At 38.9% G+C, this 27,558-nt stretch overlaps 1 protein-coding gene across 1 annotated transcript; it reads right to left on the reverse strand.

The window, feature by feature from the left end:
• Positions 1-326: 326 nt before the first annotated feature.
• On the reverse strand, positions 327-12,330 carry ALKAL2 (ALK and LTK ligand 2). The gene is made up of 5 exons (XM_026044686.1): positions 12,041-12,330; positions 9,659-9,712; positions 9,457-9,537; positions 7,036-7,101; positions 327-346 (listed from the first exon to the last, which is right to left on the reverse strand). The coding sequence occupies exons 1-4, from the start codon at positions 12,297-12,299 to the stop codon at positions 7,037-7,039; spliced, it is 459 nt and encodes a 152-aa protein (XP_025900471.1). The 5' UTR covers positions 12,300-12,330; the 3' UTR covers positions 327-346; position 7,036.
• Positions 12,331-27,558: the final 15,228 nt, after the last annotated feature.

Raw genomic sequence — 27,558 nt, forward strand, 5'->3', positions numbered from 1 at the left:
TCCTTAAAACCTCAGAATTAAGCAACAGAACATCAATTTTCTTGGTGAAGTGTTTGTGTTTATGTAATTTTTGGCAGAATTATACATCAGTTGTACAGTGTGTTTTTTAAGTAYGGAGCATTAAGTACTACTGGCAGTTATACTACTGTAAAGAATGTCATTCTGCAAACTGTTGACAGCATACAAAACGCATGTTCAAAGAATTATGGGAAGTAGTCTGTCAATCTGCAAAAATAAATCTCTTGTTCACAATGGAATATGTTATAAAGGTAATAAGTTCTATTTCCCTGTTGGTTTCCAAGGCACTTCTCTTGGTTCTTGGTGTTTCTTTTCATGGTAATAACATCTGGTGGATTAAAAGRAAGAAGAAAATTGCCTTTCATCATTTTCATATTCACATACAAGTATTTAAAATTCATATATTATACAGGAAGTAAATAAAAATGGACAATTTAGGAATAATTTTGTAAAGCTTTAAAAGCACATTCCTGATTTAGTTCAGTTCGTATCAGCCTTATGACTAAAATAGTTTTAGGTTAAAGTTTTGGAAATCCTTCCTTGTGGTGTTTCATTTTAGGTAGAGTAGATCTAGAAAACGTGGAGTTTTACCAATTAAACGTGTTCTTAGATCATCTTAGTTTGTTCCTATGACTGGAGCAGTGAAATCAAAGCATGAATAAACATCAAGGATAGTACTAACAGATTGCAAATGTCTGTCTTAATGGCTTGATATCAAGAAGAAGCTGATACAATATCCAGTAATGTAAATTGTCAAGGTCAGATTGGAAGGATCTAGGATGGATTCARTGTTTTGTTGGTCCCACGGGTGAAGCAACTTGGACTTACACTATAAGCAAATGAGAGCAACTTTCTGAGATTAAATAATAGAAATCTTACTCGTAGAATTTGCAAATAGCGAGGCAAAACAAGMTGAGTAGGATCTGCAATGGTTGAATTTGTTGCCAGTTCTATTAACTCTACCCAAAACAGTTTCTTGGGATCAAAACAGAACCATTCCTATGACTGTTATCAGTGAAATAAAATTAGAGGCTTCCAGGTCACTTAAATACTTTATTCAAAAGGTTAATTCAAAAGCGGCTGAATAGTGAAGTTACCCCACTGTTTTTCTCCCAACACTTTTTATAAACCTCTTGGGAAAAAAACCATAATAAGCTATATATGTATTTAAAGACTGTCCTCTATTCTGTCATTCCTGAGCTTGTTGATCATGTTTTTCACCACTGCATTTTTCAGATAGATGATTATCAACTGCTGCAAGTCTTATAAGCAAATAAGTTTGGGTAAAGATGACAGTTTGTTAATGTCCTAACAGAAAGAAAAAAAAATGCACCATGAACTTGATTTCATTAGAGAGCAGTAACTGCACATATGAGACAGTGTGCTTAGAAACGAGTAGATTTAACAGGGTCTTGTTTTATCATGGTAGCTTTTGGTATCACACTTGAATATCATGAATGCTAGAAGTTCACGTGGGAGATGCAAAGCAGTCGATCCATTTTCCAAGCTTAGAACTTTTATATTTTATTTTTGAACACACGTATTTGTCTCTCTTGTTATCTGTTACTTGGAATTTCTCTGAATTTATTTCTGCTTTAGCATAATCTGTAACTGAATTTGAATCCAAAGTCATCCATAGTAGATGTATTCCATTGTAATCAAGCTATTGGTCCATACAGAACTATTTCTAGTAGTATCCTATTTAAACGTGTATTTAATTCAGTGATTTTTATAAAAGCATTATTTAAATGTTGTAAGATAACAGAATGCTATTACAGAAAAGTGTAATGTAGCTTAGTTCTGGTTTTGCAGGTAGGACAAATGCATTTTTTACTTCTTTTCCTAGAGGAGAAACTGATGCAAGTTCTTTCTGTCTTGCTTTTTCATCTAGCTTATTTTCTGTGTGTATATCCATACTCTACTGTGTTTAAGCCAAAAAGTGATGTTTACAAAAAAATTAATATCCTTTTAATCTGATCATAGTGTGGTACAGCTGAGAAGTTGCACACTGAGAATTTAATAAACGCTTTTGTAGGGACATCTCATCTGAGCTGTGGATCTTAGGTGGTTCTCAGTGATCAGGCAAATTGTAGATTCCTAAATACTCTGTTTTTCAGAAAACCATGGAAAGGCCTGATATTGGTAGCATTAAACCATCAGTTGCTGCAGTATTCTTTATTTTGCATAGTCTATGCTACATAAATGAAATGTAGGAAAAATAGACTGCARCTTAGCTGAAGGATGACAAATGCATCCAGGGTCTCCAGTAAGAACATTGTATGACTGCAGCCTCTGTTGGGAATATTGACAGGCACGCAAGCCCTTTCTCCTCTTTCTTTCTGTTTCTTACATTTTCTTTTCCAATGGGGGAAAAAACAAAACAAAACTCTACAATTCTACAACTCTACAATTGTTCTGTTTTTATTTTAAAACTCACAAATGAATGATATTGTAAAAGTATAATACAGTTTTCCAGATTTGGTTCTAGTTGTTGTCTGTGAGTGATGATAAGCTTTAGGAAAGAGCTTTTCTCTATGAGAGAGGAGTTTAATGTTTTAAATGTCATTATAACCTTTAAAAATACCCTGCAAGTAGATTTAACCTTTAAAATACTGTAGAAAAAAAATCCACGTGTTAACATTGAAAATTCCTTTTCTTTCTTCAGCGGTGAATGCTGTAAAATAAGCATTGAATCACAGAGATCCACAGATTGGGATGCTAAAACTGTTAATATTTTATCTGGTGCACTCCGCTAGAGAACCCTAGTAAGTAAAACTGTGGTACTCAGAAGTGCCTATTAACAAAGCTGGGTTATGCTACACAATGAACTCAGAACATACTCTGCCTATAGCCACTTGAGAGCAATGGTTTATAAAAAGTCTAAATCCTTAGGAACTACCTCTTGTCACTGAGCAGAGGTGACTGACTATATCCTGAGTTGTGTGGGAATGTATTAGGTTATACTTTCTAGGAACAAATGTCAGTTTTTACCAGCTAATACACAAATCCCACATCTTAACTCAACCTTTGCTTGTTTTCTGAAATAGAAGTGTCTGACATTGCCCCAGTTCATTCTGCATTACTTTGAGTAAGAAACTATGTGTGTGTGAGAAAGAGAGGAGAAAACAATTAAGGGATGTAGCTCCATTATGAAAAAAATGTGTAGCAAAACTTAAGCAAGAGCCCAGATACTATTTTTGTTTAGGATAGTTTGAAATAATTAATACAGAATATGGTGTACAAGAACAGCATGTCTGCTGTGGTATTTCAGCTGTATTGTTATGCAGCTAGTTTCCAAGTTTATGCTTTCAGCCTTTTAAATGTGTATTATTAATATGGTTGAATGTATATTATTAATATGGCTTATATGTTTTTTTTTTTTACATCTTAAAAGTTATTTAGAACTTCCACACACTTTTCAGGATTGCAAAGGAAATGCCAGTTATCAGTGTATTTTAGCTTTTCGTTAGAAATTCTCTAAAAAATCTCTGACCCCTATACGTATTGATATTTATTCTTGCCCTATCATGCATTCTAAGCAAGAACTATCAGTTCTGTTGCTCTTTTTCTTTAAATATTGCTAATTATATTTGCTTTGCTAGGAAGCAAAGAAAGTGATAGGATTTTTGCATACTTTTCTTATATAAAAGCTCCTTTTCTCATGATAGCTCAAGACTGTTTGCACAAATTTTGCATTTATTGGTTTAGATTTGACTGTTATCACTTTTCTTATTTGTTCATTTGAAATAACTGTAGAAACTTGTAAAAATGTTAACAACAGGTATGAAATTCATAGGGTAAATACCTTGTCAGCAAAGTAACTACAACAGATCTTTGAGATATATAAATTAAATAAACCTGTAGTTTATCTACAAGCTTTCGCACATGATGTTAATGATACTATTTGAACTATTCTTTTTGCTACAAGGAAGATTAAGAATAATTTGTGAAATCGCTGTTGGTCCTTAATAGACACTTAAGTCATGCAGAAGGGAGAATACCAACAGYAGCATCTCCAGTTTTCCAACAGAAATGGTAAGATTTGGATCTGCCAAAACCCAAAGTAATGGTGGCAGATGCCCTTGCATTCTTTGGGTGGGGCAAAATGTGAAGAAAAATGCTCCATATAGGAACCAGATAGAGCCCAGTCAGGTAGGTGCACAATAAATTAGAAAATGAATGTCTCAGACATATTTTAAAATGAGTGACCTCTCTCTGAAGAAGCTYAATTTTTGATCCCATAAGTAGCTTTAACTTTGTGTTGCACATATTCCTGACTGAATTATCTTGTGTATCTGCCACCTAGGTGCTTCTTATGAAATGTTATTTCCATGAGCAGTGGGGTATCAATCTTGGGCTTGCAGAGAGAACTKGACTTGATAGGAGGATCAAGTGAGTGCATCTTAACTAATAAAATTTTAGCTACTATCTCTTAAGTTTAATGAGAAATATTAAAAAAAAGAATAGATCTGGCCTTGTGAGCTAGGAAGAGAAAGGAATATATTCTCTTTTAGGGTGTGAAACCTTTTCATAGTCATAAATTAAGTACTGTTTTTGTAGATTTGAATTTGAAAAAATATGAATTTAAGAACTGTAATCATCTTGCTAAACTGTCCTGGTTTAGCAGTGAATGCTTATTTTTGTTTAAGAAGATAACGTGCATGCACATAAACAGATCACTTACGTACCATGACAGATTGAAGAGTTAGTCTGCACTTTAGAAACTAGTAGCCTTATGGCAGAGACTATGGCAGATAGTTTTCTAATGCAAGAATAATTTAAGAAAGTTGCACTGCTTTGAAATGTTGTCTGCCTGTGTTTAAATGCTACAGTGTTCAAAATGTTGCAATTTTTTGACAAGAGTTAGAAAGTCTGGATTAGTAGTAATTATCTGCTCTGTAGAGGGACGAAAAGGAAAAAGAATTTCCCTATAGCTCAGTCCATGAAATGATGAAAACAACTAAAGGCTGCATTATACTTTTCTGTAAGAGATGCTTTAGCTACACAAAAAGAACTGATGAGGTGGAAAAGCTATGAGAAGGAAAGRCTCTTAAGTTTTATGGGGACTGCCATGGATTTCAAGGCCTCTGTGGTGGATAATAGGCTTTCTTTCTATTAATACAGGCCAGTCAGGGGTACCACTACTGGTAGTGACTTATTTGTCTGTGGCAGATAACAGAAGTGGAATGTTACTCCCATTCAAACACGGCCTTTAGTCAAGCAAAGTTAAAGTAGGGATGGATTATATATATGTATATTATACATGTATCTGTATATTTTATTAGTAGACTCACAGGTTGAGATTAGAACTACTATTTACTGTTCTTTCATGTTGTATATTTGTGTTTTCATGATAGGATGCATGAAATTTCTAAGGGAAGGAAGGAAAGAATTCCCTACTCTGATATCTGCTTATTCCTTTCATTTTGTTTTTTATATAAGTTGGCTTTTCTAGATCTTTGATTATGCATGTTGCTCTTGTGTAGACCAATAAGCACCCATCTATCTTCAAGTGCAGTGCCATTACTGAACAGAGTATTCCAGTGGAGGCATTGCCAGCACCAGTGGAGGGATTGCTCCAGGTATTTATGCTTCTGTTGACATGTTCCAGTATGTTATCTGTCTTTTCATCAAGTGTGATGTAGCAGACTTATGCTTAATTTGAGATCCACTTGAACCATACATTTTTACAGAACTTTTACCTATCCAGCCAATCACAACTTGCCTAATACTGCTGCAGTTAATTATTCCCATGCCTCCAGAATTCTGTCCTTTCCTTTAAACTGCATCCTATTTTTAGACTAGACAACTAATTTTCCAAGATTATTTTCAATTCCAGTATTCTTTTCAAATATAGTACTCTCATGGGTGGTTCTCCTACAGCACTGTCATCCATACATCCATACAAAGGGTATAATTTGGCCAGTTACCCAAGATATTGATGATAATATTGAACCCACAGACCCACAATGTATCTCTGTGTGACTCTGTTCCAAACATTCTCCCAGTTTGGCTGGGAAACACTAATAACTACATTCTTTTCCCCAGACATTTTTACATGTATTGTGAACACATTTCCCTAGCATGCTTGTTAAAATGCTATGACATGTGCTCACATGCTATTGTGAGCACTTTAAAAAGTAAACTAAGATGTATAGTATTTATGGCTTTTCCTCGCTGAATCTCTCCACAAGATGCATTTTCTTTTGTCATAAAGCTAAAACATATAGGTTTAGCAGCATGGCTTATTATTTAGCACTTTGTCAGAGGTCACATTTTTGTCTGAGGAAAAGGTTGAGAGGAAAGGGTCTAAATTAGTCCTTTTGGGTTTCTATGGGTCAGTTCTGTAGAAGCACAGATAGTTTGAAAGTACTTTTTTTGTTGTTTTGGTGCCAAAGCAATTACCTAATTACCAAAGCAGTGCTAGAAATTAAAGAGGTGCACCTAAGTTAAAAGTGAAGGATATAACTAATTGATATAAAAGCTGAACATAGTAGAAATTCCAAGAAATCTGAGTAGCATAAAGTTAGCTTATCAATATTAGTAATATATTTTAATTGAATTATTATAAAAGCACCTGCAACTTATCTGTATTTATAAAGCTTTGATATGTATAGCTATGTGTAATTAATTCATATTAAAATGTACACCATAAATCTACAGCTGCACACATAAAAGGTCTTCCATTGCCAGTGTACAYGATTGTATACTGAGTCAACTCAATCAGCTACAGCTGTTGTGCTTTGTTCTATGCAGCAMATTCACTCTCTGCTAACTACGTACTGCTTGGAATAAGTCACAGCTGATGTGCATGTATTTTTATATAACTGCCTCCAGTAGGGGGTATCCTTTATTTATGGCCAATATTTTGTCAGATTTTAAGACAGCTGGTGCAAAGTACTGCAATACCTCAGCCAAAGCACACTTGTTACACTCCCATGAATTGTCACATTTTAAGTACAAAATCCACAGTTTTACTTTGCCATAGACTGTTACTTTGGCTATCAAAAAGCTTACCTTATCCTTCCATGCACATTGGGCTTACTGCCAACCGAGTAAGAAGCCTGGCACATCTTTTATAGTCTGTGATGGGGAAAAAAAAAAACAAAACCACAATATAAACATGTTTAAAGTGACCAGATTTGCTTTTGAAAAATCATCATTGTTAAAGTTGTGCAAATTATTGTTATAATAAATTGACATCTTGGTTTGCCATCTTTGACATCTTTGGTAATATATATAAATATGTATAATAAATCTGTTTCTCAGAGCTAGAAATTTAGTGTGCAACAGTTATAACTGAGCCTTGTCTAACTGGTGCATACAACTATATGYATACCATAATACATATAATTAACATGAATGTATGGAGACATCATCCAAGTACATGTATGTATGAAAATTTATGTATGCTGGTATTCAAGTATTGGAGCTAAACRTGGAACTACAGTATTGCTACATTAGAGGAAGAAAATGTACTGCTAAATCATCTATAGTCCTCAGCGAATAGGTCTAACAACATAATTAAAATATAATACAGCTTTCCAATATATATTCTTCCTGGAGGAACTGGTATATTAGATGAATAAGGTATCTGTTGATAGAARCGTAATGTAAATTCCCTTTACTCATGTGGAATGACTTCACTTACTCTTTGATGAGCCTTCTAGAATCACAGGAACATTAAACTCATCCTCTAGCTACAATACAGAGCCACATCATATAAATCTGTTCCTAACTATCAAGTTTAATCTTAAAAAACTAGTTGGGTTGCTTTTTTTCCACAGTTAGTCATACCTATTGGTAGGAGTTCTTGTGTTAGAATGCATGCTTTTTGATGCATTCCTAATAAGCAGCTATGTAGCAATGTAGTTTTACTACAGTAGCAAAACTGTAGTTTGCAGTTCTGTTTGAAATTAATCAAGAGACGCATGGATTTTTTTCTTTTACATGGCAAACTGAGAGGAATTTAGGTGAAAGCTGGCTATGGACAGARGGCAAACCAAGTCAGTGTCCACACATCAGTGCTACTATGCTACACAAAGTAGGCCCATGGAATATGTTCGTACTAGTTACCACCTTGTTGCAGCATCACGGGTGTTTTTGTTGTTGATTTGCCCTTCAATGACTACCTACAGAATTGGTATTGACCTAAAATCAGTAATGTGATATTACATGCAAAGAATTACAAGAAATCTGCTTTAAGAAGATGCTAACAAGTCCAGCCAGGTGACTGAAAATCAGTATCAACAATCCCAAAAATCAAAACTGAGATATGTTTTAATTGCCATTTACCCAGAAATCCATTGTGTAAGTAAGAAATCATTATGTAAGGGGGTATTTCACCTGTTACGAGGAAAAAGTTAATTCCAGCTTTCAGGCCACCTATTCTTCAGCTTCACAGCTGAAGGTACTAGATATTGCTGAGCCAAATGATGTTTGCGATRTGACCTTTATGAAAAAGGTAATCTGATCATGTGTTTGTCTAAAACAGACTACTTGTTAACAACTCCCTCATTACAATAAATGTAAGCTGAACATGGCCTGGTTAGCCATTACCTGTAATTCTTCATCAATTTTAAGCAGCCTGATATCTTTCTAAAATGGTCATAATCTGAATCTTTRTAATTGGGAAGAAAATCTTCATTTTTAATAAATATGCCTTTAAAATATATTGGGCTGAAATATTAATACTTGGAACTTGGAATCTGAAACTTGATTCTATTCCTAGCTCTGACCCAACTGCTTGACCTTAGACAAGTAAAATAAAGTGCTCTTCCATTCTAAAAAGTCTGTACTAAAATAGCACCTTCTTATTCAACAGATCCACCTCTCTGTTAATCTGTAGTCATATCTACTGACTGATAAATGTCAATTCCTGATTTCTTTTTAATTGTCTGTGCTGCTGAGATATTGCAATTTGTTYATCATTTGGATTACTAAGCCCTGATAAGTTCTACTTATGCACTTATGTATTTCACTGAAGACACRTTGCAAGATTTACAGGGATGATCACCAACAAGCTGACTTGACAATGTCTATAAGATATGCTCTCCATAAGATAATTCATAAAAGGAAGGTAGTGCTATCTGGCTTTCTCATCCTGTTTTGTGTCTGCCTAAATACGAAGGGTTTGGGAAAGGAGTTGTAYGTTTCCAGGCAAATTAAATACCCATGATGGGGAACAAAACAGATCTATGCATAGGTGTCCAGGAAGCAGTGTTTACTGTCATTCTCCACAGAGTATTTGTACTGAAGTTGTAACCAGCAATACAATCYCAGCAAGCATGCTGTAAAGGTCATTTAGCACCTTTCAGAGCACTTCCCTGCAAGAAACATAGCCTAGCAAAGTATCMCAAATCTGGTATTTCATAGGGCTACTATGTTTAGGAGTTTTCTGAGGTTTTATGAAAGWTAACCTTAGCTTTTGGCACTTACATGCTGGGATGGTGCAGTCCCTTGTGTTGTGATAAAGTCGATGAAAGTGTTTACTGCATTTAGGGCTGAAGTAGAGAGGACCTGAAACATAAGAAAAGTAATTTATTAATTGGCACAGCTCAAGGACCTATTTGAAGAATCTACAGTGCAGCCTACAGTTTGTAGATGAAATAATGGATACAAATGCAAAATTAAAACATACCTGTTAAATGCTTTAAAAACTTGTCTTTCATCCTCAAATCCCTTGGAACTATTTCTGTTGGACAGAAAAAATATATATTCACTGTGCTATAGCGGAACTATGTTTGCCAAGTATAGCAATAAAAGAAAAGGAATAAACTCTGATAAATAAATACACAAACAAAACCACTGCTACATCTTGACAGACACACAGAGATGAAAACTTGTTTGTGTACAATGGGCCAAAATGTAAGCTTTGGTTTTATATATGGATCCACAATGAAAGATGCACAGAGCACTGTGGTGATGAAACATACAGCTGTTAAGTGTGCAGTCATTAATGCTGTTGACAACAAAGATTCAGTCGGTGGTTTGCATTATCACCTATCCTAAATTTAAATTCTCTAAGAAAATTTAGTTCACAGTTGCCCAGAAATGACATTTTCCCTTAACAGTAAACATCAATAAATATACATAAGTTTGGTTTCCCAATCCCAATCTCTTCTGATTCTCTTATGCAAATGTACCCACTATTTTGTCAGAAGTGTTTTGTATAAGTACTATCTGGCTATAATCATGAAACGGGATTGATCTGCTTACAGGAATCTTTCTTTTTCTTCTAGCAGTAAATAAAATTCACAGGAAATGATCCCAAGCAAATTGCTCTCTTCTGGCTCCCTGTGTTTGTGGTTTACCGCCTCGCGTTTTGTGTTCAGCAGATGGCAAAATGAAACTGGTTTACTGAAATCCATTTCAGCCCTAACCTTTGCTTGTGTCTTCCTGATTTACAGCTATCTTTGATTGCTCTCCATTACAAACTGTATGCTGATAGCTTGGTGATGCTTGTGTATGATACACTACATGGTGCTGTATTTATTTGACCATAAATGCGTGAGCAGCCTTTTTCATTCCCCTGGCACCTCTTATCAGATATAAAGCAGAGAACATTTCCATCCACATCTGATTGACTTGTGAGGTTAGACACTTCTCGGAAGTCATTCTTCATTTATTTCTAACTTTAGTGAGTGTAGGTAAAATTGACCTTATCATATTTGACCGAATTATGTCACAAAGAGCACTAAAGACCTAATACTTCACTCAGGCATTTCCCAGGCTCACTGGGAAAGTGATACCTAAACTGCAATGAAGGTCTCTAAGCAGTAGAGTCCTCTGGAAATGAACTTGTTCAGTATGACTRGTAATAATTCTATTATAACAACAGAATAACCAATGGCAGTAGTACCAACTGATCTGTTCTCCAGTGCTTTCATATGCACATACACAATGTATCGCCAAGAGCCAGGTGTTTCACACTAGCACACAGATGTGGGATAGCCAACTCGGCCCAACTTCCAAGAACTGTGTAAGTTCCAGTCAACTAATAGTCTGTTTTCTTAAGCATTCAACATTTATCAAATGAAACGTGCAGTGTGTGTTTTAAGTAGAACAAAACTRTCTTCCTATGTTCATTCATCATCCAGGTGGGGATAACATTTACAGTAGCATTTTAGTGACAATCACCAACTACAGCTGATCATTGTGGCTGCTAATATAAGTGAGAATGAGGAAAAGTTAAAAGCTTTATGAAATCAATAAATAGACACWTAAATAGCAGAACAAAAGCCAGTTTAAAAAAGAAAAATGAACAGACCTCTGCTGGAAGATATTCAGAAAGTCATTTCCAGTAGGAGGTGTAAGCTGAGCAGCAGTAATGCTGACAGGGTTTGGGAGTGACACTGAACAATAAATTAGACATGGCAGCAGGAGAAGCCAAATCAGCTTTCAGATGGATGCACAGAAGTACATCATGAAACTGAGCTTTACCTAGCTTTCATCATGGGGTTACTGTGACTTTCTGGGCTGCTTATACAATTTTGAATGTCCTCTTACAAATAAATAAGTAAATAATTAAATAAGGACTTTCACTGGAGGTTAGAGAAAAGCAATGCATATGAGTGGAATGATGACTGAAGGAATGGTTCAAAATGTTCAGGGCTTGGGGGGTGGCAGTAGAGTGCTCTGTGCCAGTCCTCTAGTATTTCAAGGATGCTAGCACCAGAGTAAGAAAGGGACTCGTAAGGAGGAGTGAAAAGTTTAATAAGGTGGAACTGTAGGAAATTCTTTTAAATATAAACACTGTAAGGGCAYAGCCTAGTCCTGCAGAGGATTATTGATAGGGTAATTGAAGCCCAGGAAGGACTTAAAAAAAAAACGTAGGCTTCCGGGGGAAGAAGCTGCAATTCTGAAGTTGCAGTCCATATGAGTTGCTGGTAACAGGGGGAATGGCTGGTATTCTAACTGATGAATTCTTGATATAAAACTATCATGCACATCAATGCTTTCTGGTTCCCCCAGGCAGTGGAGAAAGAAAAAGAAATCCCCAAAGTCATGGATTGCCACTTACCAACTCTCTGCTCATCCTGGTATCCCTCATAGTCCGCCACTTCCCTTCTGTCTAAGGTGTAGTCATGTTTGGAGAAGTACTGCACCCCACTGTCTTTCTCCAAGTGGTACCTTTTCAGTTCCTGAATGATCTCCATGATCAGATTTAAGAGACTTTGCCTGCCCTTCAAATCTGTGGAGTCGGTTTTCTCTTTGCAATATGCTGCCGAGAGCATGAGGAGTACCAGCCCTAGCAAGCCGGGAGAGCGCAGTCCACTCATTGCAGCTGCCCCGACGGGTGACGGTGGCGATGACAAGGAAAGATCCGCGGCTGTACGAGGCCTCCTCTTTCCCTGAAAGAAGAAAACCGGCAGTGTTGGAGCTGGGGAGGCCCAGAAACGCTACAGGACAAAAGCACCGGGTCCGCTTTTCAAGTTACATAAGGCGGGGGGGGGGTGCGCGGGCGGCGACAACTTTGCGCCCAGCTGGGGCCGCGCGCAGCGCCCAGTTGCGCCCGGGGCCCGCCCCGGCCCCTGGGCTCGGCTCAGGGCGCCGCTCGCCGTCCCGGCGCTCGCTGGAGCCGCTACCTCGCGTGCCTTTTCCTCGCAAGCCGCGGGCAGAGCGCGGGCAGCCGCTGCGCGGGGCAGCCCCGCGCACGTGCGCGCCCCGCGCTGCCCGGCGGGGCTGCCCGCGCGTCCCGATTCGGCCCGGCTCGGCCCGGTTCGGTTCGGTACCTGCCTCTCCGCGCCGCGCTCCGGCGCGTCCGTCGCGGCTCCTCTTGCCGAGTGGCGGCGAGTCCGAGTCGCGCGGCTGGGCCGCCCCCCTCCCGCCGCCGTGTCCGCAACTACTCCATCTCCCGCCGCCGCTTATATAGGCTATAGGGAGGACATGAGACGGCAGATAGTATCGACTTGGAAGTGGGTGGAAAACAATAAAAGTCCACTTGGCAACCCCGGCGGCGTCGCCGCTGCACGAGCCCTCCCTTCCCGCCCGCCCCGCTCCGCTCCCCCCGGCCCTCCCCTTGGCGTTGCCGGCCGCCCCGTCACTCCTTCTGCTCCCTCCGACGTAACGAGACGGTCCCCAGCGTGTGCGCGGCGGGAGGGGGCGGCGGGGAAGCGCCTCGCCCCAGCCTTTAATTAGAAACGCGCGGAGAAGGCGCTGAAATATTGATGCCCCCCGGCGCGGCGGGGCGCGCTGCCAGGCGGGTCCCCGGCCCGCGGCCGTGCCTCGCCGGGGGGAGCGGAGCGGGGCGGGCGGGGGGCCGCGTGTTTACCGGGAAGCACGCGGGGCTCGGCCGCGGCGTTGGGGCGGGCGGCTCCCTCCCTAGCGGGAAGGCCGCGGCCGCGGGGGGTTGCGGCCCCGGGGAGCGGCGGGCGCGTCGCCTTCTCGCTCGCTCCTGGCACGGGCGGCCCCGCGTGCGCTGGCGGCTGCCTGAAAGGGTCCCCGGCAGGGCCGCCCGAGGAGGAGGAGGAGGAGGAGGAGGAGGGCGATGCGGGGCTCCCTGAACGGAGCGGAACCCGCTGCCGACGGGATCCTGCCAGTCGTCAGCTCTGACGGAAAACGGTGGCGGCCCGAAGCAAGGGGGATCCCACGGGGGAGAGAGAAGGAGGGGAGGAGAGAGCCTCCTGGAAGCGCGCAGCGSTTCCCTGCGGAGCGGGAGCGGCAACGGGAGCCATCCCGCAGCATTCCGGCCCGCACGGCCACAGGTTTTCCGCCCAAACACGGTTCCCGTGCGCTGCCCCGCGAAGCTCCTTTGCGGAGCTGGGGTGAAACACAGCGAAACATGATCCCGCCGAGCTGCTGTTTGCTCGCGCTGTGTGCACAGACCCCTCCCTTGGCAGCCAGCAGGACAAATACAAAGTTGGAGCGGGCGCTGGGCGCCCTCTCCAAACGCCAGCGGAGGACGGGGCCGCAGCATGAGGCGCACGGGACGCGGTCCCGCCGGGCCGGAGGGCACGAAGCGCCCGCTGGCCGCGCAGCGCCGCGGCCGCCGTGGGAGCGCGGCTCGTGCTGCCCCGCGCGGGCGGCGCTCAGGTGGAGCGCGGCGCCTCCCGCCACGCAGCGGCAACASTGACCCGCAGCGGCGGCTGCCGAAACTGAGGCCCGGCCGAGCGGAGCGGCGAGGGGCGCTGCGAGCAACACCCGTCGGGAGCGCCGCGGGGCGGGCGGCCGTTAACGGCTGCGGCGGGGGGCGCCGCTGGGCGGACGGCCGTTAACGGCTGCGGCGGGGGGCGCCGCTGGGCGCGCGCGCCTCGAGGCAGCTCCGTGAGGCGCCTGACGGCGGCCGCGGGCAGCTGCGGTGACCGGGGAGGTTGTCGGGGTTTACAGGTGCTCCCAAGCAAACGGTGGGAAGGAAAGAAAAATAAATTAAATAAATGATTTCGTAATGTTCTCCGTTTGCTGTTCATACGTGCCATTCCGTTCTCTGTAAATACTGTTTTATTATTTTAAAATATATAGATAGGATACACAATACAATATGGTTAAGAAAGACATCCAGAGGCAAGATTGAGCAAGAACAGTTTTGAAAGGAGTCCAGAAARCTCCTTTCTCCTTGGCTTTGTGATTTGGTTCCAATCTTGAGACTTGCGGGAAAAAAAAAGAGGAAAAAAAAATAAAAAGAAAAGAAAAGAAAAACTTGAAACAATAGTCCTTCAGTAAGAAGGATGGCACTTTGCATGACATAACCGTGGCATGGCTATAGCGGCTATAGCTGCAAGTCTATACCAAACAGTGACACTATAGCTACCAGGTAGGGCCACATGATGGAGACAGCAAAGAGGGAAAACTAGGCAGTTATTATATGGCTTGACAATRTGCTATGCACTTCTCTCTAATTTACTTCTCACTGTTTACATCAAGTAGTAATTGCAAGTAGTATTATAAGTAATAATTCCTCCAAATTAATCTCTTTGGAAACAGGCAGCTATAACTGCAGTGAAGGGAGGTGCTGGGGGTGTCAGCTTGCAAGGATAAGTCCGTGCGACTTTGAGTTGCCATACTCTTAAGTAAGGAACAGCTCTGCACTGCACAGCTTGTGAAACGTTCAGCCATGAATGCCAGACTGTCCTCTCCTGGATGTACCCAGGGAAATTAACATAGGGGCATGGAAGGTCCTGAGAGGACCTGTTTTATGAAGCAGTTATCTTCTTCCAAAGGCTACAGATTTATAAAAATTATCAATCCCTTTTACGAGCTAACTGCAGCATGAGTTAGGAGAAGTGGAAGATGGCATGGGCCAAAAGCATGTCAAGGACAAATAGCGATGCAGGCAGCTTCAATTTGATGCCCAGAAATATTCCTGTATAATGTACTAATATAGATGTAGATTTCAACTACTGTGTTTCAACTGCTGTATGAACTGATCTATAAAGTACACCCTTGCCTTTTTTATGCACACAGAAACTGAGGTAATAGTCTGTCCTGATTTGTTCATGCTGAATTATACAAAGATATGTAGTAGCTCCTATGACATCRGTGGAGTTAACGGAAATGTATGCTGATAGATTTGGGATGATCATTTAATGTTCCACCAGATTACATTTTATCTTCATGTATTTTCTTAGGGSTAGATCTAAGCTAACTACTTACTAAATGCTTACCATTAAAATACTATCAAATTCCTGCTCCACATATATACAGACAAAAGTGTGATCCTGCAGAGCCAAGCCCTCCCTCCCTCTGACTCCCAAGGCTCCTGAAGTGAGTAGGTGCACTCTTTTGCCGTTAAAGCTCACAGGTGCTTGGAGCTCTTGCCCAATATCAGGAAGCATCTGACCCTTGACAAGACTAAGCAGCCTGGATGCTGGAGAAAGCCTGCATCCAGGGTTTCCAAGCTGTGAGTTTGAATGCTTTCAGGCAGAAATGACAGATGAATACACCATCTCATGACCCCTGGTCTCAAACACAACGTGGATGAGGAGGTCACAGAGATAACACAACATAATGAGCGTTTGGTCTTGTCCTGCAGGGATGGATGTAATTTCAAAGCTCCTAGTGTGAGTGTTTTGGGAACATCAAGTTAGTGGTCTCCTTTGCAGTCAGATCTTATGAATAAATTGATCTACAATGTTAATAAATGTATCTTATCTTTAGAATAAAGACCTTAATCATCTGAAAAGGACCTTGTGAAGGAAGCATAATAACAAAAAAAAAAAATCACATATTGTGTTGGTGGACAGACTTCATTCCCTGGATGGGTTATGGAACTGAGGCACCACATCTGAATTTTAGAACAAAAGCCAAAGCAATATTTGTAGCTCTGTTAACTAACACATGGCAGTCACTATTTTCTGGGTAGCAATTTTGCTAAATTTCACCAATTTCATTTCCTAATGCCATATCGGAGTGGTAAAGAAAGGATAGTTTCACTTTTTTATATATACGTGGCGTACGTGAAAACAAGAAAATGCGTTCTCCTTGATTCTGTGTTCTTAGACTGGTGAAATTTTCATGCTAAGAGCCTTACAGTTTCATGCTCTTGTTTCAGCTGATTATAACGGACATACGGGTTCCTATCTATATTTAATAAAAGCAAGCACAACATTTTATGAAGTGATTGCACAGCAGAGCTTATTGTCTAAATCAAGCTCATAACCAATATGGGAACCAAGTGTATGCTTACGAGAAAAATCCAATGGACATTCATATGACCAGACAATAAAAGTGTTTTKTATTGCTCTCTATTGACCTCAGAACCCCCCAAAAATGTTTTGAAATCCATTTGTTTTCCATAAACATTACAACTGCTTACAGAATTTCCAAAAAGTTTCACTGTTAGTTTAAAAATAGACTTTTCAGTCCTTACAGAAGAAAAGTAATATTTAGTCTTCTTCAAGTTATATGTCAATCATGCTAAAAATAAATATGATGAGATGGAGCTGGTAATTCTGTTGGGTTTGTTGAGCTAGTATCAGTTGGCTGACATGTCAACTGGATTTCCTAAGTATAGTGACATCTATCACAAAAATGAAGATCTGACACTCAAAGACAGTGCTTATAGTTTGGACCTTTCATCCCATTTAGAAGTGAATATTTTTTTTCAAGATGAAACCTTATCCTACCTGATGATTCAAGAATATGTGCACTGGCAAGCGGAAGCAGATTTGCTTCCTGACCACTGTTAGGTTAGCAACATTTCTGTGAGCAGAGTATGCCAGTAAGCATTACTTTAGAATCTATGCTTATAATTGTTACTTTTAAGATCTAGATAGGAAAAGCATCCAACAGATAGTATTTTCCAAAATCTCTCTTTCAATTTATGAAACTGCAGAATATGTTTTCAATATAATGTACGGTACATATGTGCAAAATAATATTTATGTACCTGGCTCAGTCATCTCTGTGAGCCTCCAGCTCTCAGAGGCAATGCTGAATGCAGTGACAGCTGCTGGGGAGGGCAGAYGGGGAATTAAGAATTCCTCTAGTGCTGAAATCAACCAGAGAATATACATAACCTGAGCAAAAACTTTAACAGATGTTAGAGATATTAAAGCCAATTGAACATTTTAAGGCTTTTACCCACTTCTTACCTGGTCCAAATACCAAGAAGATTAAAATCCCATTAACCATAACTGCAACCAAGACTGAAGAACTTTTCTATGCTTCCTAAATGTTCTGTCAGTGTTATAGGCAGGGCTAGCCTGATGTTTGGCAGAAAGATTTAGAAAAATAAAACAAAACAAAAGAACCCCCCAGATTCCTAGCTTTAGTATTCTCTACCTGTAAATTCTAGACTAAAACCAGCCAAACAGCTCTGCACTGACCAACAGATCAGTCATTCAACTAGATTCAATGTTAATTTCAATCAGTTTTGTGGTACCGCAACAATGTGAGCCTACTGTGGAAATCCCACTGAACAAGCTGGCAAAGATCTGAATTTTATGAGAATAGTCTCAGTCTATTTAGTTATATTTCATAGTCTTCAAAGCATCCCCTGAAATCTCAAAATTTTGAAATCAGAGACTGAAGAATATCACTCCAAATTATTCCATTTATTGCTTTTTGGAGATAAGTTTTGCTTTGCAGAATAAAGATAAATGACACAGAAAACTCTTCTTGACTGTAAACTATTGACTAAACTATTGACACTAACAAAGACCAGACTCCTAACTGTTAAACAACTAATGGAAAGAGGCTAATTCCACACTTAAGAAACTATTTTTTAAGCCAGTAAGCCATAAGCAATTCAGGAGAAGGCTGATCTTTATATCTAATATGCAGGAGTGGGCTTACTATATGTGTGCTCATTGTTGACAGTTATCTGTTCATTTTAGAGTTACAGACCTACAGGCATAGTAGCTGTTTTTCCACATAAGAGCAAAACTAAAATCCCTAGCTCATCTCTCTCACTAGCCAGTAGAAGACATTGCTTTCTCTGACCAGCTCTGATCTCTCTGTGCTACAGAAAGAATGAGGGTGGCTGCAGTAAGGACTCAGTTGTTTTAAAGGCAGCGTAGCTTGCTCGTTCATTACCAACCATAGTTCTTAGCTCAACAAGTGAATCACGTATGTTTTACAGAGACGTAACATGATTAATGATAACATGTTTTGATAGTACAATCTAAATTTGAGAATGTCATCTCACTCTGTGTATGTATCACTTTAAAAATGYTGAAAAATAAATGCCATCTATGTAAACATAAAGATGTCCCGTATGAGTCACTATTAGCATTTGAATACGAAGCACAAGCACCTAGTGTTTTAAAAAGTTTGACTTTTTTTTCTTGCTATTGGTAATCAGTAGGAGATGTTACTTATTTAGTAGGTAGGCTCCATGACTTTCGGGTGGTCAGGTGGACAACTGTTCACATTTCAGATGCAGAGCATGTCTATCAGCAACATCACGGCCTGCTCGTGGGCAAGTGCCCCCTTTGGGAGCTCACATGGCTATGAAAATTATGAGTAGCTCCGTCCTTCCAGAAACCAGCATTGTATCTGTGTAGTCTCTTAACAACCACCTTCGCAATGAAAAAAAAGCTGCCTTTTAGGGCAAAAACATCGAGTTTACTCAATAGCCACAAAGGACTGTAAGAGTGCTGTATAGAGCGAAGATTTTAACTCCTGGCCTGTCTTCATTCTGTGGTTAAAATGATAGAAAAACTGTCCACTAGCCCAAACTTGTTAACGTTGTCTCTTCTGGTATGGAAGACTGCCACCTTTAAGTGGGGAGAAAACATTTTGACTCAGCCTAACCAGGAAATCCAGGACCTGGAATACAGAGACTACATTGATAGGAGCAAATATAATGTGTTCAAGACTATTGTTACAGCCACTGAAACTTATGCCAGCTGGCACAGAACAAGCCACATCCATTCTGTTCCTCCTCCTTACGCTTTGTGAGAGGGCAGCCTTATGCAAACTACTCATTAGGAATACTTCTGGGACTGCCCAGCTTCCCAGCTATACACAGGAATCGATTAGGAGAGCTGGCACAGACCAARTATGTGCCGGGGGCAGCTCTAACAGTGTAGGTGGCCGAGTTCCAGTGCCTGGGCACCATCCCTGGCAGGTTCCCTTTTGTCCTCTCACGGATTCACAGCCTGYGAGTCCTGCTCCGGTTGCAAGGGACCGGGGGAAGTGCAAACCAGCTGTTCCTTTGGAGACTTTACCGGCTGGTGGAGTTTACAGTAGCTTTGCTGCATCATGGCTCAAATTTGAATAAAGCAGGCATCCAAATCTGGGAATTCATAAGCAGCTTTAAAAATAGTTCCCTGTCTTTACAGTCAGGCAGCTGTGTACAGCCTCCACTGGAGGCAGCAAAGAACCAGTGTAGYGCGGGAAGAATCCCTGTGAAATCAGCTTAGTTACAGAACAGGATAAAAAGATCCATTTCCCCATCATCACCACCACACCCTGTGGATATTGTTTGTGTGGATACGAGGTCTTTTAGATCATTAGGGCAATGGATCAAAATGATCGATATCTTTAGTTTTAACGCAAGGGAAAACAAAAGGTTAAAAGATAATTTTGTCTGACCTTTTTATGGAGGTCTTTCTCCTAAGACAGCAAACAACTTTGCCTCAAATGACATTATTTTAACAAGCTCTTATGTATTGAATATTTTGCTGCTGTGTTTGCCCTCTGCACCCTCCTTTGTGATCTGCTTTTCTCCCCACAAAAATTAGCCTACTTTTTAATGGAGGAATTTTCACACATGCCAGAATACATACTAGTTTGGGACAGGTGAAAATTTCTATACATTTGACGTTGTATTAGAATCATTCACCATGCCTTTTATCTTATTTTAAGCTGAAAGGTCAGATTTATCAAAGTTTTTCTAAAACAGCGTTAAGGTCAAATGATTATGAAACCGAAAACTATCTTGGATTTGACAGTCATTACAAACCAATCTTCAATTCTTATGGATTGTTTTTATTGTTGTTGCTAAAATCATATATTTCARAAATCACATTGTAAAGGTCTTTCTCTACAATTTTTCACTATAATTTGTTTTCATTTTGAAAAGATAGTTAGATTAAAAAAGCAATAGCATAGAAAATACTTTATGTTCTTGAATTAGTTGCTATCATCAAATCAGCAAAATAAAAATCTAATTGATGATTTACTGTTTATGTTATTCATTTAGATTTTTTATTGAGTCTGGATAATAAAAGTAGTGCAATCATTTTCACCTTTTCCAATTGGCATTCGGATTTTCCTCATGCATTTTTATAATGACTTAATGACAGATACCACATGGGAAAGGTTTTTGATTTTAAATGGTAATTTCCTATTAAATATTTAACTATCAGATTATTTCTTTTCTATGCAAATTCTGCAAAATGTTGTTCTGATACACCAAAGAATTTGGCTCTGTAATTAAATAAACAGATCAACTTCTATCACTGCCGTCAGGTACTGCATCAGGTACTGCACACAGATCTGGTTATTTCTATCCATGTTTTCACTTGCTTCACAGAGCAAATTTAGTGGAAGTAACATTTTGATAATTTCAGTTAAGTCAGAAATCTGTCTGATGTTTCTGTTAGAGGCCGTCATGGAAAGACATTATTCCATCGTGAGCTTTGATCAATACATCTGTGACCTTTGCTGTTATTCTTCTGGTAAACAGGGATTTCACATTAAAAAAAAAAAAAAAAAAGGCGCAAAATGACAATACAATTCTTTCTGACAGAGCTGTTTGTTTCTTTTTCTTTCTCAATAGAAATCTCCTGGTAGAGCAGAAAGAGGATGTGCTCAAAGGAAACAGGCTTTGACTGTAGTGATCATGACTAGGAGCTAGATAAACCCTGAGCTTCTATTCTCTAAGTTCAGTATTTCAAAATATCTTTCTTTTGATTTGAGGACAATCTCACAAATGAAAAAAAARACTTTAATAACCAGAACTGTTAAGAATAAGGTGATCCCCAAATAACCTATGATACTACAAAGTTATATGAGGCACCCTGCTAATTCTGAAGTGGGAGTGCCCTTGGGAGTTCCCCAGAATTAGAACCAGCACCGGGAGCTACGTGCTGTGGAACAGGATGCCTAGCAAATCCAGTCTTGAGAGGCCTTCTAGGGTTTTAAAGCTTAGATCTATCTAAATTTCCCAAGGCTACTATGTTCTTGGCTGCATGGTGTCCTGAAATCCTTGACTGTGCCAAGAAACTTGATCTTGACATTGGCTGTTCAGTCTGTTAAGTCCCTGGTTGCCTCTCTCTGAAGTAATCTGTTTGGTGCAACAGACTAGGGAGCTGTGTTTGTAATTTTTCAGAGGTGGATTGAAAGCAAAATATTTCCACAGAACATTCTTTTTAACMAAGCAACTTTTAAACAAAATTTGACAGTATTTTACTAGCTGTAGTAGTAAGTTCTCAGACTGAGAAAGAAGGAATAGAAGTTAAAGGAACATGGTCTATTTAGGGTAGTTCGTATTGAAAAAAYGCTAAATATTGCTGATTTCTTTCTCACACAGAGAAAGTAAAATTTGCTGTGCTCAAAACACAAATGTTCTTGTGAGCAGACCCCAAATCACACCTGTGCTCCAAAAAATGGAGCACAAATCAACATGTCTGTTATGTCAGAAAAGAGTTCTGGATTCTGCGTTGCACAGTAAAATTAGTATCTTCATTTTATTTGTCTTAATCTTTATTCAAGGTGAGATGGCCCTGACAGCAGAATGGTTATCAGCCAGCAGTGTATCTCAGGAGAATGGCAAACGGATCTGGGAGTTTCCTATAGCATACTTTTGAAACTGAACATTATTCCATATTGATCTTGTATGTGTMCAGTGCAAATGGATGTTCTGATTAGTTGCTTTAGATAATATGGAAAACAGATACATTTTTTGTTGCCATGAAAGGGAAACTGGRATGGTTCTTTCTTGTCTTACCCAAAGGAATACATACAGAAAATCAAACTCAGGTGATTTTTAACTCAGTAGAGCTGCATTAAGGACCTAGTTTGTTCAGCCGAGGAAATATTCATATACTTTATGTCTTTAAAAGGGGGTTCCTTGAAGGTAGTTAGAAATCTTGGCATCAGTGTATTATTCAGAGTTTAGTGGAAAATAACAGAGATAAATTATTAGTTTACTTGCACAGTTCAGCAGATTTCCATGCTAGCCAAGGCAAGTACACCTGGCTCTCAGTCTTGTTGCAATTTATCCTGTARTGTTTCCTTTGACACTTTCTACAGACTTTGAATTATTTTTATTATTTTTCCATGATCCCTCCATTTTTTTTCCTTTGTTCTCTTAGCATCCCTTTATAAGAAGAGAATATCAAAACAGCACATAGCATATCAGTATCAGCCTCACCAATCCTGCATATGGATTTTAAATTATATCTTTCTATCTCTTGTTAATAAACCTAAGTGCCATTTCATTCTGTCATTTTGCTACCACTTGAGTGGGTTCTCATACTAGTACACATATTAAACCTCCTAATTATATGATATCTGTGCTGTTAATTTGTCASCAAAATCTATTGTCTAAAAAGCTCCAACTCATTTTATCTTGCAAAACCTAATTTTCTTAAAAACTATGTTGACTGAGATTGATTATATTCCTATTATTTATTTATTTATAATCATTGTCTTTTGTATTAATTTGCCTCTGACTGGACTSAGACTAGTCAGTTATCTTTCCAATTATATGGAAAGTTATATTCCCATTTATAGAGAAGTTATATCTCCATTCTATAATTACTCCATTTCCTCATTCTGAATAGTAACAAAAAATCAGTGTTGTTAGCACTTTGTTGATTCATTGTAGCTGTAATAAATAAATAATGTTTAAATCAGAAGACTAGATATTTCCTCAGTAAATAATGAAGTGTTACTGGAAACGTCTTATATGACTGTAAGGTGTTTATCTGTTGTTGATGTTGCCTAATATCTTTTTCAGTTACTTGTGAAGTCAGAATCTTCCCTTTATCCCTATGTGATCCATGTATCTTATTCAGCTTCCTTCTAAAGACAGAACAAAAGTATTAATTGAATCAATGTTCCTTTTCTACATTATTAATAATTTAATAATTCATGTCTAGTTAAAAGGTCTGTTTCATTGCTATGATTCATTTCTTTTACAGTGCGCTAGAATTCCTCACTCTTATTGTTACTGCAAATGGATTTTCTCCACTGTTGTTAGCTTTTTTTTATAGTTCACRTGTTTTTAGCTGTCATAGTCCTTTGTCAATTGTGTCTCAGTATTATTAGCACAAGTTTTGTAAATGAAAGTCATGCTTTGCATACTATTGTACTTTTTTAAATCAACAAACTATTTCTCAAAAAGCTACTAAAGAAGTAAAGTATCCAATGACTAAGAACCAAGRTATTTACATAGGTAAACAAATACTTAAAATACAGAAAACAGAGGTGGTGTCAGTTTTCACTCTGCAAGAAATTATCAATAGAGCCTTTCAGGAATCTGTGCTAAGACTGGTAATTTCCAATATGATCATGTGAAAAATGTGAATCATGTGATCATGTGATCAATGTGGAAAAAAAAAAAAAAGTATTCATTGGAAAAGTTGACAGTTTTTTCTTTACAAGTCACTTAGGTATCAAACAGAAAGCCTGACCAAGAAAAATTGAAAAAGAACTTTGTGAAACTAAATGACCTAACAATAAAACAGCAGATATATTCAGTATGCATGCAATATTAAATAGAATATATAGGAAAAACAAACCAAACTTTACACAGAAAGGAAATGGAACACTGAGCTGATTAATCAAGCTATAAAACAAACCTGATTTTAGTGACAGCATGGGAACCCTTGGTCATAAAAATCTTATCAGCACTAGCCTWTATCCCCCATCTTGGAGTTTAACTTGTCACTGATGATGCCCTAAACTGTAATCCTTTTTCTCTGTGATCTCACATTTGCCTTAATGTTAGTATTAAACCTATAAAGTAATAGGTCTGCAAGATTCATAGATATGACTAGAGGGCACCAGAGCTTTCAAAAATGGAGGTAAGATAGTTTCCTCTCCAAAATGCAAACCTTAGGGATATGTTCACCACAGAAACGTAGACAGTAATAGATGGCCTGCATTAATAAGATCTGCTGTTCATGATCTATGGGCTAGATGTCATGGTATACTCTCTGGTATCTGAAGAAGGGATGCTTCTGAGATTCACATAGATTAAAATGTTTTTATGAACAAATTTTAACTAGTTTGAAGCAAACTGGCCTTTTCATTTTTGTATTGTTTTTTTTTTTCCTTTTCTTTGTATGAAGTTGACAAGGTCTCCACTGTCCTCACTGGTTGCTATTTCTGCCCTAACTATAATATTCTTTTCTTTTATCTTTTCAGTGACAGTTTCTCAAGCCTTCCGTATCTCATTTTGCTATGTGGAATATTATACTACAGAATGGCAAATACTTGTGTCATTAACAGGTAGAGAAGAAGGRAGAAATTCCTTTATAGGTTATTTGTGAAACAATCAACTACTTGTTATTTAGGAGCTAATTCAGAAGATGTTAAACCATAATCATGCTCATTAATGCCTGCTGTTACCCTACTCAAATAAAGCTTTGAATAACAGAGTACAACTTTGCTGTAGCCCAAAGACCAATGACTATTACAGATCTCTGACACTCATTGCAATCCTGCAGATGAGTATGACTTGCGTTTCAGCTGTGCTACCATTATAAGCTAGCTATCYATATTTGCTTGAAAATAAAATAAAAATCATTATATGCTTGCTGCTTCCTGGTTTTGTCCTAGCCATGTCAGCTTTGCATGTTCAAATTTAAAATTAATTCACCAATTCTTCCTGTTCTAAATACTTTCACTTTAATGATTGTGCAATCATTAGACTCATTAGAACTAATTTTGTTAGCTTCTTCAAGTAAGTTCCACGTGCCTGTATTTTTAAAAAAAATCCGGCAAAGCAACTCTGTGTGCACTGTGATAAAACTATATATACATGGTTGGAGTTAGCCCAGGAGGTTGATTTGTACCTCAGAGGCTTGAGTTCCAATCTAGAAGGAGTAGGAGAGCTTCAGCACAAAAATCTTAAGAATATGTGGATTTTAAAAGTGTGGAGCTGCCTCTGTGTGTGTCTTGAATTTCTATAATAACTGAAAAAAATCAAGTTTGAACTGAAGAAGGATTTTTTGTTGTTGTTCCCCACATAGAATTGCTACAAAAGCTTTATATTGGAACAGAGATCCAAGAGTTATTCAATGGATTGAATAACTAGAAGTCCTTCTGTGATGACTGAAAGTAAGGCCTAGGTGCATACAGTGGAAAGTTTGCACAGCAAGGACAATAGACAATACAGATCCAGAATCCTTCAAAAGGAAATAGGGAATAGCAGCACACTACTAGCAACAAATGCAGCAAATGTACTTAGATTCACAATTATAAAGGCAGCATCCACTCCTCAATAAAAAGCATGAAAGCAATTTTAAGAACTCATGGCATACTGTTGCGGCAGCACTGCTATTTTTATTAAAACACTCATGTATAACCCTCTGGAAAGTCAGTAGATGGGAAGTACCCTGAAAAGAACTAATTTGAACCCTTTCACCTTTGACAGTTTTGCTTTTGCTGGCCTTGTAGAACCTGAAAAAATTGAGTTCTCACTGTGTCTTACATCAGACTCACACTTATTCCAATAGCCTAACAACTTAACTGCGGCCAGAAGATTAATTCCTCCTTAAATCCTGAGGTAAGATATTAGTGCCCAACAGTTTCATTACATTATAACATGTTATAAAATAAGAATAAATACCTGATAATACAGTATTTGTAATAAATGCTCATAGTAGTGGAATAAAATCTGGTGTCAATAGGGATGGGGGAGTCATGGTTTTCTCTGTGGCGGTTATGACTAACAGTTGCAAATTGAAAGCAAAGTTTAAGGACTGATGTGGGTGAGACACTAAAGAACTTGATCTTGAAACTTGAGAGTTCAAAGAACTTGAACTCTCATCAAGTTTCTGCATATCTAGTGAGAACCAGCAATAAATTTAAGAAATCAGTTTCTCCTACCTAAAAGCAGTCTCTTCCTTTAAAATTGGGAGAGGTGAGATATTGCAGGTAAACAAGCCACTGAATGCTGAAATTAATTAAAAATTAATGCCAAAATTTCCTGTGTCTCTTCTCTGTAGTAGTATCAGTAACATCAAATCCTGATAGCTAAAGAATCAACTGTAAAATACTAGACCTTGCTATCTCTAGCCCAAGTCCCAATTTTTCAAGCTTGTACCTTGACAACACAACACAGCAAGCTCTTTATTTTACCTCAAACCAAAGATTATGAGCTCTGTTTCCTCCAGTCCAACAGTCATAAAGCTATTCCTAGACAGTATTCTTTGGAGACTCATCTCTATGGATGAGATTACAATTTCCAAGTTAAAAGAAGGAAACAGGATCAGGATAACAGGAGCTTCAGAGGTGGGATAGATAGTAGCTTTGTCTTTGCTGAAAAGACCATAGGACCAGAATTACAGATGATTTTGTTCTGAATGGGAAGTTAAAATTATTTCTGAAGGGGGTACATCATTGATTTATAGAAGAGATAAAGATCAGGGCTAATTTTAAGGTATTGAGTAGTATTAAAAAACATATTGCTATTTAATTTATTTTACAGTTATAGCACATACCATGCCATATATGTTACTCCTGTAAAGGCTCTGGTGCCATCTATCATTCTTGAGTGTGGGGCTGTAGGAACCAAAAAAGAAATTTTGCTTATTACTTTTTGATGTTCTTAAAGCCTTTCTTTAAGCTTACTCTAATTCATAATTGCCACAGGTAGCATTGACAATGAGCCCTCAGCTAAGTACTTCAGACATTGGAGAATTCTCAGAATTCCCTTTTGGGAATTAAACCCAGAATCCTGTAACATCTAGAAAACTAGCAATAAACAGTTTTCTCCTCTAAGACCCAGGTCTTGTTAAAGCCTCTTGTGCTCTTCAAGTGTCATCAAAAACACTATGTGTCTTCATTCCTCTAGTTCCTAACCCTAACCCTTTACTTAAACTAGCAATTCACATTGCCATCAAACTGAGTAAAAGCCATTATTTTTTTGGCCAGTTAAGCCCATACATTAGCTGTCTAGGCCCTGAAGAATTCAGAAAC

The sequence above is a fragment of the Nothoprocta perdicaria genome, unplaced genomic scaffold (assembly GCF_003342845.1).
Source record: "Nothoprocta perdicaria isolate Ctin4 unplaced genomic scaffold, notPer1 scaffold_378, whole genome shotgun sequence".
Classification (NCBI taxonomy): domain Eukaryota; kingdom Metazoa; phylum Chordata; class Aves; order Tinamiformes; family Tinamidae; genus Nothoprocta; species Nothoprocta perdicaria.

Coding starts and splice junctions, on each gene's coding strand:
- ALKAL2 (XM_026044686.1), bottom strand. CDS start 12,299: ATGAGTGGACTGCGCTCTCCCGGCTTGCTAGGGCTGGTACTCCTCATG. Junction 9,713..12,040: donor CCAGGATGAGCAGAGAGTTG/GTAAGTGGCAAT, acceptor TCTGTCCAACAG/AAATAGTTCCAAGGGATTTG. Junction 9,538..9,658: donor GTTTTTAAAGCATTTAACAG/GTATGTTTTAAT, acceptor CTTATGTTTCAG/GTCCTCTCTACTTCAGCCCT.